This window comes from Narcine bancroftii, chromosome 5 (assembly GCF_036971445.1).
Source record: "Narcine bancroftii isolate sNarBan1 chromosome 5, sNarBan1.hap1, whole genome shotgun sequence".
NCBI lineage: Eukaryota > Metazoa > Chordata > Chondrichthyes > Torpediniformes > Narcinidae > Narcine > Narcine bancroftii.
Window position 1 is genome coordinate 246934287 of NC_091473.1, and position 22553 is coordinate 246956839.

Below are 22553 nucleotides of genomic sequence, written 5' to 3' on the forward strand. Positions count from 1 at the left end.
ATCGCTATGGCAATGGGCACTGCCAATGGATCCTGAATAAAAGTTCTCAAAAGTAATTGCCTGGACCACTAACACTCTCTCTCTCTCTCTCTCTCTCTCTCTCTTCCCATCCCGAGATAAGTATTTACAGATATCCAAATATATTGGAATTTTGAATTGTACCCATTCATCAATTAAGAAAATAACATGAGTGGCCTACACTTGGATAAATGGTGATTCCAAAACACAGTACTGTAATAAAAAAAATAGTTTACAATTCAAAAATAGATTAAATATCAAGTGGGGTCCATTTCGCAGAGAATACACTGGGGCCCCGTCATTATTTTCTCAAGATAAATTTGCTCTCTCCCCGCCCCCCCCCATATAAAATAATTACAGCAGATGACATTGTGTTGATACACCGTAACAAGATTATTGTAATCTTTCTGCTCTTCTAGGAGCAGAAGGAGGGTTACCCCTACTTAAAATCATTAAAAGATTCTCATTTTCCATTTGCATAACTTGGTGTGTGATTTAATCCCTTGTTATTGTTCCTCCTGCTTGGGAGCAGCTTGTCCAGATGTCGCCCCTCTGACTTTTACCCCATCTCTTCATGACATGAAAGAAAGTGCCCATGACAGTATTTATATGCTCCCGGCCTCTCCAGTCACTCAGCTTGGTTTTGGTCAGGAAGTGGTTACGTGATTAAATCAGGTTCAGTGGGTTCACAGAAACAAGTCCAGACACAGGCTAAACAAAGGATGAATCCTTATTGCACAAAGTGGGAAATAGTAATGGAGAAGACGCAAAACAACACCTGGTACTTTAAAAAAATTAAGCAGTCCCATCGGATACAGCGATCTCCATTACTCTCTCTCTCTCTCACACACACGGACACATGCAGTAACTATACAGGGTCTTCAACGCGTATTTCTGGTTCCCTTTTCCAACAGGGTATGGCTCAATGGTAAGTATTCTCCCACAATACTATGGCCCCCACTCTCCGTGTTGTGCATACCATACCAACGACTCCTCCAGCGACGTCCACAGCGTTCGTAGTCAGGACTAAGGAGCAAAGAGAATCAGTGGCTGCACATGATAATGCAGTAAGACGGGGATCCTGGCCCAGGAAATCATTATATGATTTAAAGAGGGTCAGGAGTCCAACCTTGATTGGCAGGTGATGTGACTTGCGACTAGGTTCCAGACAGAGGTCACGTGACCCTCCGCAATCCATAGTTTCACCAGGTTCTAGATGTAGAGGCCACATGACCCTCCACAATCCACATTCTCACAAGGTTCCCGATGAAGTGGCCCATGATCCTCCACGAACCACACAACAATGATGATCTGCATAAGGCAAGGCAGCATCTACCTTAGAGGTTGGATGCCTCACCTTTGACAACCCAGTTGTTCTCAACCTGGGATGCACAGAAGGCTAGTGGTCCATAAGTTTACTCTAGGTGGTTCATGGCAAAGACAAATATTGCTGATATAATAAACAGGTAATCATACATCAAGGTTGCAAATTTGTCAACAGATAAATGAAAAACTCTCCAAAAAAAGTCCCATTAAAACAAAAATTGTGTGATTGCTGTGGAAAGAGACTCGTGTGCCAGCCAGACCTCCTTCCCTCCAACCCAACTCAATGAATGATCCCTGGGTTTGTTATAGGTGGTCTGCGGTAAGTGAAGGAATAATTACAGTCTTCTGTCGGTGTGAAAAGAATGAGAACCACCACTGTGTGGAACACGTGCTGTAGAAATGTTATTTCTTTTGTTCCAAAGGGAATTCTAGATGGTGCCAAAAAAAGTCACTAAAATTGACCAGCGTCCAAACAAAAACGATGACGAACTCTATGCTGTATTTGGTGATTCACACATATGCCATTTTTGGGACAAGTATTGCATTATGTCTTGTAGTTTAAAGCAGACATTGTGTTGATGTTCCCAGAAATGAAACTCCTTCAAGTTAAAACTGTCAGTTAAACTACCAAGGTCATCAGAATCCCGGACAGCTCACACAATTGAACTGGGGCGAGTCTCAGGATCGAAGCTCTGGAAGAACGAAAGTAAAGAATTGCGATAAATTTATCCGAACAATTTCCTGAATGGTTTGTTTATGCTGCGATGCTGCCAGCTGTCTGGGATGAAGTGTGTGGAGAGATCGTTGGTGTGGAGAAGGGATGCGAACAGGAAACAGTCCTTTTGCCTAATCTGGCATTATTTCAAATTCCCCCAAAAAAATATCTATTCCTTTGTGGTCACTGAAACGATGTACCGTAAAACCCCTGGTATCTGGTACCTAGGGGAAATGGTAGGTGCCAGTTAAGTGCATTTTCCGGTTACTTGAGACTTCCTCTGACAATGCCTAACTAATACATCTGCATTAAGAATAAACAGTTCAAAGACAAAAATACTATGCTGTACATATACTGAACAAACTTCTCTTGCCTTAAAGTATTTTACTTTATTTTCAGATACATTCTTTGAAAGCCATCACTGCAAATGAAGTTTCCTCCCTTTCCACAGAGCTGCCCGAAAGACATTGTAGAGAATTAATCCTATTATTTTATTCTTTTTTTAATTTATTTTCCTTGATTTTTTTTTAACCAGTGTCTTAAATTCTGGAAACCAGGGGTTTTACTGCACAGTCAATGTTAATAATGTAAGGACATCAAAAATACCAAATAGAAGGAAAGAATTGTAAAAATTGTAATTACAATTGTTCCTTATTTAAAAATAATTCTTTATTTGACAAAGAAACAGATAAAATATATTATTAGGTATTTGTAAGAATGCCAAGTAGGGAGATCAAATCTTGGATGTTTTCTTTTTCTCTATTCTTTTTTTTTTTAATTTTTTTATTTTTCACACCATAAACCACATTGACCATGAAACATACATTTTCCTTTTCAAATATATATAGTGTCATTTTCTCCCCTCCCCTCCCTCCTCCCATCCCACCCTCCCTACCACCCCCCCATCCATTTAAAGTACAAAATCTAAGATACATTAAACCAGTCAAACAATGTTGTCATTCAATAAATATAAACAAGAAATTCCACTGAGTCAATTCTTTTCATTTCCTTCTCCTTTCGTTAATTTAGGTAGTGAATGTCCCCGGTAGGTTTTCTCTATTGTGTTTGATGTAAGGCTCCCATATTTGTTCAAATATTTCAATATTATTTCTTAAACTATATGTTATTTTTTCTAATGGAATACATTTGTTCATTTCTATATACCATTGTTGTATTTTCAAATTATCTTCCAATTTCCAGGTTGACATAATACATTTTTTTGCTACGGCTAGAGCTATCTTAACAAATCTTTTTTGTGCACCATCCAAATCAAGTCCAAATTCTTTGTTTTTTATGTTACTTAGGAGGAAGATCTCTGGATTCTTTGGTATATTGTTTTCTGTAATTTTATTTAATATTCTATGAAATATGAAAATGTGAAAGGGAAGACATTCCTCCATCATTGACCAGTTACAGTGCACCACTGCAGACTAGCGGAGATCAGTTCAGTCAACTAAAGCGACTCTTCCTGATTTGCTATGCTGGTCTAGTGCAGTCTCAATAACCAGCTGGTGTTGTTGGGCTCAGTCATTTGAATGAATGTATTAGTCAGTGATCACCAGCACTCATTTGTTTTATAATGAAACTGAAATTAGGCAAACACATTCTTGCTGTTCTAGGTGAAATTTATTTACCGAACACACAATGCAAAAGAGCATAGCATCGAGCTTGACCACAAAAGAGATAGGAGCAGAAATAGGCTATTCAGCCCGTTGAGTCTGCCCCATCATTTAATCATGAGCCGATCCATTTTCCCACTGCCCGGCCTTCTCCCCATAACTTTTGACTACTCAAGAACCTATCAATCTCTGCCCTAAATACACCCAAATGACTTAGCCTCCATAACTGCCTGTGCCAACACATTCTACAGATTTACCTGAAATTCCTCTGCCTCTCTGTTCTAAGTGAACGCCCTTAAGTTGTGCAGACCTATGTAAACTTGCTTGACAAAAATCTAATCCTTCCCTATCTCACACCCCTAACCCTCTACTTTTCTTAGCACCATCTGCCTCTCTTAGAGCTTTTAAATGTCCCTATTGTGCCATGTTATAATTTCTGGTGAAATGCATTCACTTTCCACGATGCTGCCTTCTTTGGTAATTATTTAAAAACACAAATTTTTACCTTGAAAATAAATAATGATATTGGAAGATGAAAAAAATTGTGTTGTTCAGCTGCTTTTGTGTGATATTTTGGTTATTCCCAAGATCTTTCCATCAATTTAAGCTTGGTCAATGTAGTAAGGAAAGGCAAGTGGATGACACGGTTAGTGTAGCAATTAGCACAACATCAGTGCCCCGGGTTGGAATCCCCCACTGTCTGTGATCAGTTGGTGCCTTCTCTCTGTGACTGCGTGGGTTTCCTCAGGGTGCTCCAGTTTCCTCTCACCTTCCAAAGACAAATGGGGTTAACAGGTTAATCACACATGAGTAGCGGGTGCTCGTGGGCTGAAAGGGCCTGTAACCGAGCTGTACTTCTGCCAAAAATAAATGTCAGATTTGGACTTAACAACATCCCACCAACAACAATGTTAACAACAAGAAGTTGGCTGAGTGGCGCATGTGGACCAACTAGAGAATGGTTTCCAGAATGGTGCAATGGAAACCTTTGCATCAGCTTGAAAGGCAAGGATTAAGTATAATGTCATCCAAGTACTGTACCCCTCAGTGAACAGCACCTGCTGAGTCCATCGCCAGAAATATTAGCCAGGATGTTGTACTCAAGTCTGTGGAAACACAACCTTCTAACCTAAGAAGCAAGGTCAGGGCTAGCATTCATACTCTACAGCCATTCTGAACCTTTTATTTTGCTTACCACCACCCCCCCCCCCCACCCCCTCCGCCACTTAAGACCCTGCTCAAAGTTTATGGAGATCCTTCCCTGTGAAGAAATCAAGTTTTGGTTTCTTCTGTACTTCTACCTACAACACAAAAAGCATATATAAAAATGCTCATGGAGTTAAAAGAAAACAAGGCTTTTACTTAAATATGCTGTGTCTCCCACTGGGTGGGGGAGGGGGGTTGCGTGGAGATCCCGTTGAGAATGGCTGCTGTAACATATTGCTGTTGAAGTTCCGGACACTTGAATGATACCCAGGCAGTAATATCAAGATGTCTTCATTGAAAGTTTAGACCTCCCTCTCTAGGCTTCATTTCAACTCAAACAACAAAAATTAAAAGAGGCATGTGTTGTAAAAATTAATGGACTAAGCCTCATTGGCATTCCTCCCCAAAGAATGTTCCCATCACTGATTCCAAAACATTCTGTTCATGCGGCTTGTGATTAGTGAGCATATGTGACAGTAACGCCATTCCACACATTGCATCATTTTCAAAGTGTCTAAATTAGGTTTAACAGATTATTCCGGGTGTCTGGTTGGTAACAAAGTGCAAGCTGAAGTGGTGAATCAATCGCTTGGGGGAGGAACTATATTCTCTTCAAATAGTGTGTTCTGTCTGTGACCCACATTCTGAACCTCTTTCTGACTCCCTTAATGGTGACTCTGACAGGTACAGTTCTGTTTATGGCATGTGTGTTAAGATAATATCACAAGGAACTGGTGCGAAAATCTTTAGTTAACAGTGTGTTGGATGATGAGTGTGAAAGACTGAGTCGTCTAGGATTGTTCTCGCTGGAATTTAGAAGAATGAGAGGGGATTTTAAAGAGACATTAAATTATGAAAGGCATGGATAACATATAGGTAAGCAAGTTGTTTCCATTTGTAGGGGAGACCAGAACTTGGGGACATAGCCTCAGAGTCCAAGGTTTAGGACAGGGATGAGGAGGAATTGCTTTTCCCAGAGGATATTAAATCTGTAGAATTCGCTGCCCATTTTTAAAAATTTTTTATTTTTTATTTTTCACATTATAAACCATATTGACCAAGATACATACAGACATTTTTCTCTTGAATAAAAACAGTGTCATTTTCTCCCCCTTTTTCCCTCCTCCCTTCCCTCCCTCCCTCACCCCCTTTCCCATTTATTTGAAGTTCAATCTATAAGATACATTAAACCCGTTAAACAATGTCGTCACTTAATAAAAATAAACAAGAATTTTTTTTGTCTTTTTCTTTTATATACTGAGTCAGTTCATTTTGTTGTCTTTTCCTTCTGTCATTTTAGGTGGTGGAGGTCCATGGTAGGATTTCTCTATTGTATTTCATGTATGGTTCCCATATTTGTTCGAATATTGTGATGTTATTTTTTAAATTATATGTTATTTTTTCTAATGGAAGACATTTATTTATTTCTATGTACCATTGTTGTATTCTCAAGTTGATGCAATTGATTTATACAGTGCATTTAAAGGAATTTATTGGATGTTAATTCTATAAACTTCATTAGATTCTGCATTTGCTGTAGTTGGCACAGGCCATTCGTGCAGAACCACGCCTTGCCAAAATTTGGAAACTTCTAAGGCAGATCCCTTTTAAGTTAACCCTCTGTTGGCGGGTTCTGAAATGGCTAAGGAGAGCATGCAGAATTTTCCACAGAAGGGGACAGGCAGATGGTAGCTTGTAACCTAATGCTCGCCTTCCCCCCTTTATTCAGAACCTGTGTGGGCTCCAAAGGCACAACCTCGAGTTCTCAACACCAAATGCTCCTTCTCCATCAGAGATTCCCAGCAGCCAGTAAAAATGTTGCATTTCTTCAGAGAACCTTTGAGCACCCTAGACTCTTTCCCTCTGTACCCCTGCTCGTCTCTTCCCTTGACAACAGCTCAGAATAGCATGTCTGTTTTGGATCAAGAGTTTGGCATGCAAAGGAAGTGATCCAGCCAACAAAGCTGAGGGCCTCAACACTGGGGGTGTTGGCTTAGGATACTGCTGTTGATTTTGTTGTTAAATTTGGAGTATTTTATAGAGACAATATTGTTTTTATTTCAGTGCCTTTAGATGGTTGCTATTGGTTGCCTGAGATGACCGTCTAGATCAGTGGTTTTCAAACTGTCCCCCTAAATCACATTCCACCTTATGTTATCCCTATGCCAGAGGTGCTCTGTGATTAGTAAGGGATGGCTTAAGGTGGGATGTGAGTGGAAAGAAAAAGCTTGAAAACCCCTGTTTTAATCGTCCCTCATTGACTCGTTATGTGCACGGTTTCATCACTCCAAAGGAAATGGGCCAATGACAAGTTTTCTCAAGCAAAGTATTTCAGTAACAATTGGGTCTAGAGCAGTGGTTCTCAACCTTCCCTTCCCACTCATGTCCCACTTTAAGCCATCCCTTACCAATCACAGAGCACCGATGGCCTAGGGATTACTTGAAGTGGAATGTAAGGTTAGAGAGGCAGTTTGAAAACCACTGGTGTAAATCATGAGCCTGTCACCACCACGCTCATCCCAGAATGGCCTTGCTTATGATGCCGCAATTTGCAACCTTTTATACTCACTCTACAATATTGATTTATTTATTTGTATATATGAATACTTGTCCTGCAAGTATATTGTTTGTGTGTGGGTTAGGTCTGGTTGTGTGCACATCTGCCACTTGTTGTCAACTGATGGCAATTCGTCAGATTATACTTGTGCAATCAGATGACAACAAACTTGACTTGAGTAGGGAGATTGGTTCCATTACACATTACAGCTTGGCCTTGTGGTGCATGGTAAGGCTCTTGGAAGACATTAATTTGCCTGCCACACAAACTGCTCCAAGCCTCAAGTAATTGCTCGGCAATAGGTGTTTGCAGGCTAAGAATATCAGGAGACATGGAGGAAATCATACCCCCAAAAAAGATTCTCTTTATAATTTTCTACCTTTACAATGCAACAGAAATATAAATGGAAACTAAAAAAATAAAATGACATCATGGTATTTACGACTGTAAATTTTTTTCTCCCTTCTTAGAGTTCTGAAATTATTCACGAAAGGAGGAGATTAAGCCAACACAACATTCAGATGGGCAACATTTCCAATACATTTGGTACGAGTTGTTTTTAATATCCATTCTGGTTTTTATGCTCCACGTGATTCCCCCACTGACTCTGTCCACATCCCTTTCCCCAGCCTTTTTATCCAGCCCTATCAGCATATATTTCTAATCCCTTACCTTCTATGTTTTCCTGGCTGTGCCTGAGTATTTTCAGACCTGTTTCAGCTACTCCCCGAAGTCGAAAGTTCTCACCACTCTCTGATTGAAAAATGTTTATCCTGAGTTCTGTCTTATTTGGGACCTCCTTATGTTTTTGGCAAACAATTCTATTCTCCTCCATTCTCCTATATTTTCTCTGCAATATTCTATCAAAGTCTTCCACAATGTAGACCTTCCACTGCAGCCTTCTCCTTTTGAAAATGCCCCTGATGAGTCTGACTTCTTAGTCCTTATGATCCATAGAGTTAAACAGCCGAGAAACAGGCCGACAGCTCAACTCCTCCATGCCAATCAAGTTGTCCAACTGAGCTACTCCCATCTGCCTGTCTTTGCCCCATATCTCCCTACACTTATACCTTTCATGTCCCTAAACGTCTTTTCAATGTTGTTTGTTTTTCATCTTCTACACTTTCCTCTGACAACTCATTCAAAATACCTTCTATGTGAAAAAGAAGCCCCTTAAAATCCTTTCAATTCTCCTCCCTCCCCCCCCCCCCCCCCAACGTAAACCTATCCCTTTAGTTTTAGGTACTGTTACCTTGTCACCTTATCTACACCACTCATGATTTTAGGTACATCTGTAAACCCTCAGCCTCCTACACCCACTTTTTGCACTTTTTCAGTGCCTGTTTTCCTCTTTTAGAGACCTGAACTGAAGGCATTTAGTGATTCTGGTTCAGCCAATAGACTTTCTGGATGAAACGTTTCTTTTGCAAAATATTCTTACTTTGGTTGTCTGAAATTAACAAATCTTTCTGCTGCCTCTCTTCAGTTGATGCAGGTATCAAATCCTCTCTTTGTGAAATAATTGGGATTGAACATGATCCAGAAGATCTAGTGACCTTCTGCATCCGGCCTGAATGGAGAACACATCACCAAAAGTACTTGAATCCTTTAACAACCAAAAGAAAAACATTGCTATGTGCAAATACTGAAGGACTTACAGGCACAGGAAATATTGCCAGGATTTCTAGGATGTCAGCTAGAAAATCTAGGAGAGCCATGCCTTTAAAACAATGGGTACTAATCACTAAAAGCCCTAGAATGAAAACAACGAAATTTCCTTCCATGTTCACCACCAGAAATAATGACTTGCATTTATCTAGCACTTTTAATGTTTATAAACATCCTAAAAGGCTTCCTGGGCACTTTGTTGGAAATAAATTACTCACTGCTGCTAAAAAGCTGTGGGGAAGTGTACTGAAAAAGCACAGATCAAGCATCACTGGAAATATTTCAACAATTATTACAAATAACCCTGGGGCAACAATTATGAGAAACACCAACGAGGTGCTGAGGATGGCTACTGTTAGGAATTCTCCGGTGCCTCCCACAAGAAGTAAGTGGACCAAGACTGCTAATGGTTCTCGAATAACTGTCGCTAAGTACCCGAGGTTAACCATCACTAAGAGATTTTCAACAATTGTCAATAAGAACCCTTGGAGAATTATCTCCATAAATCCTGTGGAAAATTCCATTTCAATGTCAAGAACAACCAATCAACATCCTATGAGCATGGCCACCAGAAACCCATGGATGCCTGTTAGTAGCAACTCCTCATCAAATGCCGTGAAAAATCCAATAATTTTCCTCATTAAAAATTCTACCAACAGAAGCCAAAGTGACATTATTAAAACCAATTACACTGTCACCATTCAGGACCCCAACAAGAACGCAATTCTGAAACCCAACAGGAGTTACAGTGGAAACATCAACTCAGGCCCTAATCAAAAATCCAAAATGACTACTATTCAATATCCCCGAAGGAAAATCACTCAAAAAAACAGAAGGATGCTTTTCCAAAAATCCAGTAGGATTGGCTTTAAAAATCATGAAAGAAGTCCCATTCAAAACCTCAGCAGAAACACCAGTGAAGAGGTGAATATTATCACCACTGGAAGTTCCAACAAAGGCATCATTCAAAAGGCCAAAGTGAATGTCTTCAGAAGGCCTAGCAGGAGAACCACTCAAAGTTCTATCACAATTATCACTGGAAACATCAGTTATGGTGTTTAGACTGCAGGCACGTAACGGCACAATCAAGGAATTTTGCCGCTACACGGGCAGTCTAAAAAGAATTGAGTCAATTCCTGCCCCGCGATTTATCCTGCAGAACCCCTACAACTTTTTTTGGAGGAAGCCTGCAGTGTAAATCGTACCGGAAGAATTCATTGACGGTCATCCTCTCTACTGCACGTCCAACCACTCAGGCACTTGCAGTCTAAAAAGGCGCCCGGAGTGAATGACCACGCGGGCAGTAATTATGTGAATTTTTTTCAGCGATTTTCCTGACATTGCAGTCTTAAAACATAAATATTGACAATTATTTCTAGGCTCTCAGGTAGACATGATAAACAAAAAATGTCAACATTTTATGTTTGGTGCAGTAAGTTGCATGCAATTGACTAATCAAGTAGAATAGAATCTGGAGCTTATTAAACTGCCTGTTTCTGCACTGTTTAATGTGCCATAAAAATTTTTGCACAGACTTTGTTGAAGAAAGAAGCTTAGGAGAGAAACACAAGAAATGTTAGTCTTTTTAAGGATATGAAAACTAATTTATACATGGGACGAAGTTTGGCCTCACCAGCACTCAGCTTGGCCTATAGTCTCAAAGGAAGAATTTTTCTTAATTTATATAGCATCTCAGAATATTCCATGAACCATTGATTTTCTTTTTATCTCAGCTCCCAAATACAGCAATGAGCTAAGTGGATGGACAGTGGCCTAAAGGCAAGGGTAGAGGAAGGATTAAAATCCTTCCATGTTCAACAGCATGAATCCTACGAGATTTGACAGTTGTGGTTGATTGCTATGAATTCTGACAATCTCCTATCTGAAATAGGTAACCATATGTGGTGATACGACCACTAGCCTACTGCAGGGGGCGACCTCTGCAGCTGCGGAAGGACCACCTGGGGGCTGACTCCACCTGGCCAGCTGTCAATGGCCCCAATATAAGCCTGAGCCAGTCACTTGGGAGCCACCACAGCTGAAACTGGTGTGTACAGACTTTTAGCAGAATAGAGCGTATAGTATAGTCTTTTGTGTTTCGTGTCTGCTTGCTGCTACCACAGCGCATCACACCATACCTGATCAGTAGGCAGGAGTAGAGCGTTGGGAAACAGTAGGTAAATTACTCAAAAGCACGGGAGAAACTCAGTAAGTCATGCAGTGTTCTTTATGTGTCGAAGATAAAGATAGATTACCAACATTTTGGGCTTGATTCAAGATTCCGTTATTGTATAATAGTACAAAATTGAGTCACGGGACCGAACCCCGCTGTAAGTCGTGGTCTAGCGGTATCTCATTTTGCTTTGATTGAGAAGCAAAATTCAATGTTTCATCTTTATTTGGAGCAGCAATTCTCAATTGGGACCCTACGACTCCCTGGTAGCCACAGCACATTTAAGTAAAAGCCTTGCTTTCTTTTCACCTCATGTATCATAAATTTTTTTTTTATGTAGTCAGTAGAAGAAATCAAATCAGATACTATATGCCATGTTACACGAAACTGCCATAAGACAGACAAAGATTCACCATTAGCATTGCCCAGCACCCCTTACAGCCAGAAAGAAGTATGGAACCACGGTTGGTAAATCACTAACTAGTTCTCAAATTAAATTCATTGAAATTGCCTTATGTGTGGCCTGGAAATGCATAGAAGTAACATGGAAGCCTGACTCCCATCTACTCATGGATTGGTGGTCTTCAGAAATGAATAAGTGCATCCCACTTGAAAAGGTCACATACAATTGCACAAAGAGATATAACAGCTTCCTAAAAATCTGGCAGCATCATTTAGAGCATATAGGTACCTCACTGGGGCCGATATAGGGTTACAATCACTACTGGCTACCCAGTAGACTTCTGCAAAGATTTTAACATTATGGTATTATCGTGTCTCCACGTTTTACTGTTCACACTGACAATGGGATGATCTTTTTTTGTTTCTTTTTCTTCATTCCTTCTCTATTTAATAGATCTTATATAGAGGAGAAGGGGTGGAGGGAGGGGTTCTCGTGACGCTTTGTATTTGGTATGATTGTCGATTGTTAAATATATTTAAAATGATAAATTACCAAACAAAACAGAAAGAAGTAAGGAAGAAACCAAAACTTGACTGTTTCACAGGGAAGGTGGGGGGGAGGGGGTCCAAAAACTTTGAGCAGAGTCCTCGGGGGGCCATAGCCAGGAAACAGTTGAGATTGAGTGATTTAGAGAATGCTGTTTTAATTACTGAACATATTAAAAACAGTTTGTAACTACATAACTTGGCTTACTTGCTGCTAATAAATGATTTGAGATAGTTATGACTGCTTAGGATCTTTACTTGACATCACAGAGTAAGTTTCTAGAAGTATGCAGGATATCATTTAGAAACATACATAACACTCACACAAACTTACCACCTGACAACAGTGGTTAGCTCAACGTCTTTACAGCGCCAACGATCGGGACGGGGTTTGAATGCTGTCTGTAAGGAGTTTGTACGCTCTCCCTGTATCTGCATGGGTTTTCGCTGAAGGCTTCGGTTTCCTTCCACCATTCAAAACGTACTGGGTTAATTGGGTTTAATCGAGCGGCACAGGCTCGTGGGTCGAAATGGTGCTCCATGCATATCTAAACATGGGAACCACGGATCTTGGTTCTATGATGTAGCTCTATGACAATCTTTCTTTTAATGAACATGACAGATCCTGTCCCAAATCATGATATGTTTATTTTACTGCTTTCTGGGCCAAGGAAATACATGGAGGAAGAAAAAATACTCGACCCAGGGCTAATCCTGAACACCTGACATTGAAACTCACTTGAATGTTGATCTGGCAGAAATGCATTCAAGTCCGAAGGCAGCAGGAAAAACCAGGCAGTGCTGAATGCAGGCATGATGCCTTTAGGAGTGTGTGTTTGTGTCTCTACATCACTGATGTTACCATTAACCATATTTATTAGTGTTTGAATTTCAAAACAAAGATTAAAAATCAAGATTTTCCCTCTGTCACAAGACTCTTTCGTGGCATGAGAAATTCTCCTCAAGCGCGGTTGTAGCCTTGAGCAAGGTTCCTGTAGCAATGGTCATCCAGGGTCAGAAAGGGCACCAAACAAATCCCTTGCCTGCTCTCTCCACGCCTCCTCCATCAAGGTGTCAATTGAGCCCTGAGCACTAGGACAGTATATGAAAGATTTTGCCCCTTGTTAGTGACTTGAACATGTAATTAAAGAGAAAATGGTGGTGCTGCCGGAGCTGGTGTAACCGTTACACTGCTCATCATACTGAACCGCGGAGAGCGATGCGAGGAGACACCGCTCTGTTTGGCAGGGTTCTACCGCCCAGTCCAATTACCGATGGCTCCATACAGGCTTTAAACGGCCCTGTTAAAGGAGCTGAGGGTGCTTTGTTTTAAAATCCTACAACCACGGGCTCTGGACCCCAAGATGGGAGTGTCTGTGTTGGCAGCAGCTGCAAGGGATTGCAGGCTCTGGGAAAGCAGAGGATGGAGAAAACATCCCCCCATTTGAAAAGGAAAAGAAAAGGAGATGAACCTACAGGTCAGTCAAAACACAGCTGGAGAAACTCAGCAGGTCAAACAGTGCACTTTATATAGCAAAGATTAAAAAAAATACGTAGCCAACAATTCAGGCTTGTGCTCTTCATCAAGGTATGGAAAAATGTCGGCAGGGGTCCGAATTGAAAGGTCCGGTGGGGAGCATGTTCACAAAGGCAGGAGGTAACAGGTGGAGAAGGGAGGTAATAGGTCGAGGGGTAACAGGTGGAGAAGGGAGGGAGGGACAGCAGCGATCAAGGGGAGGAGGGATGGCTGAGTGTAAAGAGAGCTGACAGGGGGAAGGGAAGGAAGGGGTTAAGGACAGCAGGTTAGCAGAAAATGGAGAAATCGATGTTAATGCCATCTGGTTGGAGAGGGCCCAGCTGGAAAATCAGGTGTTGTTCCTCCAATTTACAGGTGGTCTCAGTGGGATCGCCCATAAGGCCATGGACAGACATGTGAATATGGGAATGGGACACAGAATTAAAATGGTTGGCCACTGGGAGGTGACCTCAGCAGCAGACCAGAGAGGGGCTCTGCAGCTGTATGGCAAGCTGTTGGTGACTCAAGGAGAGGAACCCACCAGGCTGCGGAATGCTGGAGACTGCAGTCAGGGGACTCATGGCAAGCTGCAGACTGCTGGATACTGGCTCAAGAGGTGGCAGGTATTGGATGAGAGAGGGTGCCAGGGGCACTGAAGGCTTCCTGATCAAATCGGAGGTTTAGATCTGGAGCTTGGGTTGCCGATGGTTTGACTGAAGTCTATGTGGTTGCAGGAGGATGTGGCAGTGCTGGCGGAGAACCCACACTTTTGCTTCTCCTTCTCTGACTGTAAGAAACACTGGAAAATCTCTGTTGATGGTGAATCTGCAAATTGTGCGTAATATTTACACTTACTTTATTACATGACAATAAAGGAATCTTGAATCTTGTTAAAATGAAGCTGGAGGGGCACTTCACTGTCAGACATGCCAGCTTTCAGATAAAATGTTCTGTCCACCCTGCTTAAGTGTATGTGACTGATTACATGGCATTATTTTGGGGAAAAAAAGTCAAAGAAACATTGATCTTATTGCAAACACTGCAACTTGCTTTTCAATTGGAACCAATTTCCATTTAACTTACTCTGCCGCTCCAGTGAAAGGTCATTGACCCAAATGTTAATTCTCTTTCTCTACGGATGCTACCTGACCTACTGAGTATACCAGCACTTTCTGGTCTTATTTGCAATACCCTGCATCGATTATCATGTGATTTATTAGATCTTGAAAAGCATTGCATACATGTTTAAATGATTAGATTTCTTGCTGGGAAGCAAACTTAAGATTGCTGTGGTCAAATCAACCGTTCTCGGTAGTGCCTTTATCACTGACCTCCGATCTTGACAGATCAAATTTCTTCCACTTCAAAAAGAAAGAAAAGTGTGGTAGTCACATCCTATGCTCATGCACAGTCAGGCTAAAATCTGAATGTCCTTTGATTGCCCAGAAGAGCAGGGCAGACTCGTTCGGCTGAATAACCTATTTCTGCTCTTGAGCTTGTGGTCTAAGAATGCATTTGCCAACATCTGTTTCTCTAACTTTGCTCCACAGTAGCAGATGCAGAACATGAGGCCATATTCCGTTGTGTTCAGTCCCATTATTATGCTCTTTTGATCATTTTTCTGTGTTTATCACATTACATTTTGAACATTCTCCACAGCTGTATACAGTTGCTGAACATCACTTTTAAGAGGAAACCAAATTAATTAAATTACGTCGCACTTTTTAAATTTGCTTGTTAGTGGATACATTACCTTTCGTTGTCTCTATTCTTCTTCCTGCAGTCGTGGTCTGTTTGCCCCTAAAGGCTCCCACAACATATCTTTGAGGACTCTCTTTCTGCCTGTTCCTTTAACCACTGGAAAGGGAGTTGATCTCTAAAGAAATAACTTCCTACCCCCACCCCCAAGTTCTGATGCCGCAATCTAGAATGCATCACCGACTCAGTGAAATTTGAAAAAAATATCATTCACTGTTCATTTTCAGAGATAGAAGACTATGTAATAGAAGGAATGAGATTTGTGTCCTCTTTGCCCGATTCATCGGGAACAGGCTTCACCACCTGTTTTTTGCTCTAAGCGTGCTGTGTGCTGGGTTCAAAGAAAAGATTACAGATGCTGGTGCCTGGAGCATAAAACTAATCTGCAGGAGGGTCGCAAACTCCTTATAGACTGTGCTGGATTCAATCCTTGGTCATTAGGACTGTGACAGTGTTGTGCTAGCCGCTACACCAACCTTTCCACCCAACGCTAATTGTGCCACTCTCAAGCACCATCAGTGGGTAAAAAAGAATGGTTGCCGTTTTGGATCAGAACCCTCCATTAAGACTTAATCGATGCAAGGCACGGCCTCAAGAGGACAGCTAACTGCATAAAAGACCCCCACCTCCCCGGTCGCAACCTCTTCTTGCTTCTCTTCGGGCACCTCCAGGTTCAAGAGCAGCCTTTATCCAACAGCTAACACATTTTTCAATCTCCCCATACTTCTCGAACCCTAACTATAAGCTACAGTTGGAACACCCAAAAAAATCTGACTCCCGACTGAAACATTAATGTTTTTGTCTCACCCTCCTCCAACAGGGAACACATATATATCCATCCTTTGATATTTACAGTAAAAGTCAAAAAAATCTGAATGCCAGAAATCTGGGCCACCCAAGAATCCGGACTTGTCGAAAACTCTCAAACTTTTAAAATTTAGTTGGCTTTTGTGTACATATGCGCATGCCACAGAAATGATGAATAAATATTTATTTGCATTTTTGTACTTTGTGTTTTATATGAAAAAAAATTCATTAATAAACTATCAAAATTTACCTGTTCATCTCTTCATTAATCTCCTTAAATTTGAATTTTAAAAGTACTGCTCGAGAATCCAGAAAATCCAAAAATCCAGACCAACCCAATCCCGAGCAGTCCGGATTTTGGGACTTTTACTGTATTATGTCATTCTCTGGTGAATCTATGCAAGTGTTTGGCTGCAGCAAATAGGAATTTCGGGGCCTCTGTACATTGAATTGTGGGAAGTTTCAGATTAGTTACTGATAATCCTTCCTTTCCTTTCCCTGCTGCCGACAGCCATACTGAATATTCCAATTTACAAATAAGTGTACTAGTGAAGCCTGCAAAATCTGGAGAAGCAATTCATTTTAAAATTTAAATTTAGACATAACAGCACAGGAACAGACCCTTTCAGCCCATGACCCCTTGCCGCCCAATTACACCCAATCACCGCCCGGTACATTTTGAAGGGTGGGAGGAAACCGGAGCACCCAGAGGAAACCTTTGCAGACACGGGGAGAATGTGCAAACTCCTTATAGACTGTGCTGGATTCAATCCTTGGTCATTAGGACTGTGACAGTGTTGCGCTAGCCGCTACACCAACCTTTCCACCCAACGCTAATTGTGGCACCCTTACGCTAACCAGGCCACCCTTAATCTTGCATTTATTCACTTTACAAATTAAGGTTAGCTCCCTCAGTGGGTGGGTCAATGTTTATAGAGGGGCTAGAGCATGCAGAGTTCATTATGTACTGCATTTGTTGATTTTAACAAGTGCAGTTAACAGACCTTTACCTCAGCAAGGAGTGGGAATTAATCAGCCATTGTTCGTCAGTGTCCAGAATCAGAATTTATCGTCATGAACATATCAGCGTCACAGGGGCAAAATTGCTACAAATTACATTTAATTAAAAAATTAGTGCAAAAGAAGAAATAGTGAGATAGAGTCTGTGGATCATTGTCCATTCAGAAATCTGATGGCGGAGGGGAAGAAGCCATTTATGTGCCGCTGGGTGTTCGTCTTCAGGCTCCTGTACCTCCTTCCTGAAGGTAACAGTGAGAAGGTGGCATGGCCTGGGTGATGAGGGCCCTTAAGGATAGAGGCAGCTTTCTTGAGACACCGCCTCTCGTAAATGTTCTTAATGCTCCTCCTGCGAAACATGATTTGTAGGCACTGAATGAATATCAAATAGGTTCTCCCATTATTAAATTGGCCTTGTGAACTCATTAACTAAATTTATTTGTGAAGAATAGCTATTTAGAGGAGTCAACACAAGTCATTGAACATTCTTGTCCGATCAGGAGGTGAAACCACAAGAGAGATAACATGGGGACACATCCTAATAGAAAGGGTTCGCACAAACTGTCTCAAAAGATAGTTATCTGTGCATCGGGCACCTGTGCAGAGCCAGGTTGAATGGATAAAGGTTCTAATCGCCACACCACACCTAAAGCACATATCCGAGATTTCTATTTTAGATTTATATAATTTTTGTGGTGAGACGTACAGTTGATACAGGAAATTGTATTGAACCAACCTGTATCTGGCATAATAACTGCTGCCATGCTGTCCAGACACAGATCCGACCAGCAGTGCAATATGGGATCTAGCAAAAGTGAGACATGTATATGCAAGATGCCAAAGTTCTAAATATCGGACCGAGGTCATGTGGAGAGATTGGAACTGTCAGCCAGTAAAGGGAGATAGAAATGTACTGCAATCTCTCTCAAAGTCCAATTCTTAGAAACATAAATGAATTCTGAGATTGATAGATTTTTGACTTGAATGTCAAGGCAGGCAAATACAGTCTATGATACAATCTGTGCCATGAATGAAGGGCCAAATAGCCTCCTGTCTCTATGATCTTGTCAGGCAACTGACTGCTATGGTGGGATATTCACTTTCAGGTCACTGGGTGTATTTGACTGGATCTCAAAGTCTTTGGCGGTGAAAGGAGCTATATAACTATGGTAATCGATGATGGAGATCTGAAATAAGAACAAATGTGATTGGATATAAGAAGACAGATAGCAGCGAAGGAGAGAGAAACAGAGTTAATGTCTCAGATTGACGATCTCTCATCAAAACATCAAATCAAGGCAAGTAAAGTTTATTGTCGTCTGATTGCAGAGGAACAGCCTGACAATACGGCGTTCTCCGATCCTCAGTGCAAACATCCGGACGTACAACCATACATAGCAGGACAAGTATTCATAGATACAAATAAATATTGTTTCAAGAATATGACAGTCTCAGATGAAGAGTGTGAGCAGCTACTTTGGTCACTTCCAACATGTGCCTTTCAATATGAAAACCTGGTCTTTCCCAAAATGTAGCTTTGTGCTCAGCTTACAAAAATCATTAATGTAGGGTGGCATGGTTGGTATAGTGGTTAGCGCAATGCTGTTAGAGCACCAGTGATTGGAACTAGGGTCTGTAAGAAGTTTGTACGTTCTCCCCATGGGTTTCCCCCAGGGGCTGCGGTTTCCTCCCACTCTTCCAAAACGTACAGGGGTTGCAGGTTAATTGGGCGTAAATTGGGCTTGTGGGCCGAAATGGCCTGTTATATTGCTGTATGTGTAAATTAAATTCAATAAGTGGAGACACATGACTCACTGCTTTCCCCTGTTGTCTGGAGTAAAATTCATAAATTTAATAGAAATTGCAGACCCTTTTCTCTGAACAACAGCGCCCTCTAATACCTGATGCAAGCTTGACAGCCAAACACATCACAGACCTTTTGCAGATCACAGAAATTATTAGGATGTTAAATTATTAGGATGTTAAATTTACAGACTTCAAGTGAAGTCCAATCGCTGGTGTCTCCAAAATGTCCCATTTTATCTTCTTGCTGACGTCTTTATTCATAACTGTGGATTAGAAGGAGCAAAGCTCAGTCCCATTGTTAGACAGACCAAACCAAATGGGACAGGTGTGTGAATCACTGTGGAGTTCACCCACACCTCTGCACAGATATTGGCTTCTTTCCAGCAAGAAACAGTGAATGATGAGCCACCAAAGGGCATGCTTGTTCTTCCGTTCACTCCTTGTCCAGAGCTAAATCGGAGATTGTATGTCCCTGGAGAGGGACCACCAGCAAACATAATGCCTCCAGCATCCAGTGCGGAGCACAGAGATGGAAGAGCACCACTGACCATCAGTAATGTTGGTTGGGTTTTGCTGTTTATAATTTAATTAAAGGGTTTATGTTATGATCCTCCATTCAAATGCAGGCTGGCTAACGCAACACAGCTATAGCACTAGCGACGGGGATTTGAATCCCGCGCTTTCTGTAAGCAGTTCTTATATTCTCCCCATGTCTGGGGGCTCCAGTTTCCTCCCACTGTTCAAAATATACCGAGGATTGTAGGTCCAATTTTGTGTAATTAGGCGGCACGGGCTTGTGGGCGGAAAGGGCCTGTTTCTGTGCTGTATGTCGAAAATTTACATTTTTTTTTAAAATTAATTTACTTTTAAAAAGATTGAAACATTCATCCAACTTGGTGACCAACACCTGCTCACCAATAAAGCCATGAATTGGGGACATGAAAGTGGTGACATAAGTAGACAGGGTGAAGAAAGCTCTTTACACCCTGTTCAGGACATTCAGTAGAGATAACATGTACAAGATGTTTCTAAGGTCACATTTATACAGTGTGCAGTTCTGGTCGCCTTGTGATAGGAAGGATGCCATTAAACTGGAAAGGATGCAAAGATGCCTCCATCTTGGCTGGATAAATTTGGAGTTTTTACCTTGGAGTGCAGGAGGCCTGATAGAGGTTTACAAAATCAGTAAGGGCATGGACAAAGTAAATAGTCACAGTCTCTCTCCTAGATCAGGAGGAGTCTAAGACTAGGAGGGAATAGATTTGTGAGAGGGGGAAATACTTAAACAGGACCTGAGCGGATACATTTTCACACAGTGGGCGGTAGGCATTTGAAACAAGCTGCCAGTGGCAATGGTAGATGTGGTAACAATCATGGCATTGGAGAGCCATTTAGGCAAGTACGTGGACAGGAATGTTTTGAGGATTTAGAGCATTTTGGACAGCTGAACGGGTTATAGTTATAGACAGAGACCAGGCATTGAACAAAACAATTTCTCAGATCAACATTCTCGGCCCACCCACCAGATTTCTGGAGACAGGAGTGCAGCAAACAGTAGTCTACTATGTGCCCGCATGCGCTTGCATTAGCCGTGCAGCTCTGAGAAGTCAGCTGTAGCTGGTTATTTTTCTTACATCATAGTGGTTAATTACTGTGTGCTCACAGCACCCATCATCAGACTTTAAGGCTTCCAGCGATACGAGCTTGCCAGAACCATCTCTGAAATAAATCTGTAACAGAGAAAAGAAAAACCCACAGAGCAGCTGGGCAGAATGTAAACTAGGAAGGAGACATAGGAAGATTACAAGGCAGGAATAATGGCTCAGGTTCAGATGGTAGTGACAGAATTACACTAACATTACAACATAGGATAAGGTGGCTTGGCTCAACCAGGTTGTGTTAACCCCCACACCAATTCTTGTTCTAATATAAAATACTGTTCCAATATCCTTCAACCACTTGTCTAATCCATCTAATACTGCTGCATTATTGCTTGAATTATTAATTCTAGTTGTGTGTACAACAGCCTCATTTTAATTTGTTTTAAGAAGATTTCAGTTGCTGTTTGTCTGAAATCTCTTCTATTTCATGTTGCATCTATTACTCCTTGATCACATTCTGCTCTGGGAGCCTTCACAATGTTAGCACCTCAAGCAAATCACAGATTTTTTTTTCTACAGTTTCTACCTTTTCTTCACACCAGACAAAATGATAAATTCTCTCCTACTGCTTTCACATCCATTCGGTGAGGTGCAGCCCGATGTTAAAAAATAAGGTTCGAGAAAGGGTCCCACTCTGAAATATTGATTGTCCTTTTCCCTCCGTTCCTTCTGCCTGACCTTTTGAGTCCCTCCATGCCCTCACTGTTTTTTTCCCCACATATTCCTCCTTGAACTCTATCCTTACGCTTGTATTCTATATATCTCCTGCTATAAAACCTAGTATTCCATGACTTTCTTTATGGCCCCATCCACCCAAAAGAGAAAAATCAAAGAGTCAAATCCCTCTCTCTTTACATCCACCACAGCTGGTGCTCAATGTTCTCAGAAGACACCACCAAGCTACTTGCTTGTACCAAACTGCTCAGTGTATGGTTCAAAAAGAGTGCTTCCTCCTTCTCCTCAAGGATGACCACAATTACCAGTCATGCCACAGGCACTCACATCCCAGGAACAAATGATTAGGAAAAGCATTTTCCCCTTTCAAAATGTACTGTGAAATGCACCACTCCACAATTGAAACATTGCACTCGTTCTGTCAACATTATGTCATTCCACCGTTTTATCAATATTCCCATTCATCTACCATTCGCTTTGAGAATTACTTGTGTCGTCTTTGGCGAGGCAATTAAAATAACAAAGGAGACAACCTTAGACTTAGAGCTGGGAATATGTAGAAATAGGAAGAAACGGGAAAGAAAAATGAATGAAACTATGGCAGAACTTAATGTTCTGAGCAGTTTAAACAGAATGTGAACAAGGAATGAGTCTTCAAGGCTGTAATCTCAGCTCAGACTCAGATAATGGCCACAGAATTACATAAATAATACAAGGAAAAAGGTATCTGGCGCAACCAGTCCAGATTAGTGTTCATCCCCCTACAAACTGTCATCCAAATCCCCAAACCTTTTTTTTTGCCTTAAATACCAATCTGACCCATTATGTGTTAGCATGTTGCTGCTTTAATGGCTAACTCCAGCCTCATTGCTCTACAGTCTCATTGTACTTGGCATAAAAAGACATTTCAGTTCCTTTCTGTATAATGTGATTTAAAATGTGAGTCAAGCCTGAAAATAGGAGAATCCTTAACTTCCACAGAACAAAGTGAAGCTGTGCAATCTAACATTTTTATTCAAACAATAGTGGAAAACCTTCTTCAGTTAGACAGTAGTTTTCAAACCTTTTCTTTCCATTCACATA

At 41.2% G+C, this 22553-nt stretch overlaps 1 protein-coding gene across 2 annotated transcripts in view; it reads left to right on the forward strand.

The window, feature by feature from the left end:
• Positions 1-13917, forward strand: part of cttnbp2nlb (CTTNBP2 N-terminal like b) — a 92755-nt gene extending 78838 nt beyond the window's left edge. The window contains exons 5-6 of one of the 2 annotated variants that reach the window (XM_069941969.1): positions 7912-7987; positions 8928-13917. In XM_069941969.1, coding sequence (XP_069798070.1) covers positions 7912-7987; positions 8928-10171 — 1320 coding nt within the window. In that variant the 3' untranslated portion in view covers positions 10172-13917. Of the gene's footprint in view, positions 1-7911; positions 7988-8927 lie in introns of those variants that run through there. The other variant, XM_069941965.1, reaches the window with a different exon arrangement.
• Positions 13918-22553: the final 8636 nt, after the last annotated feature.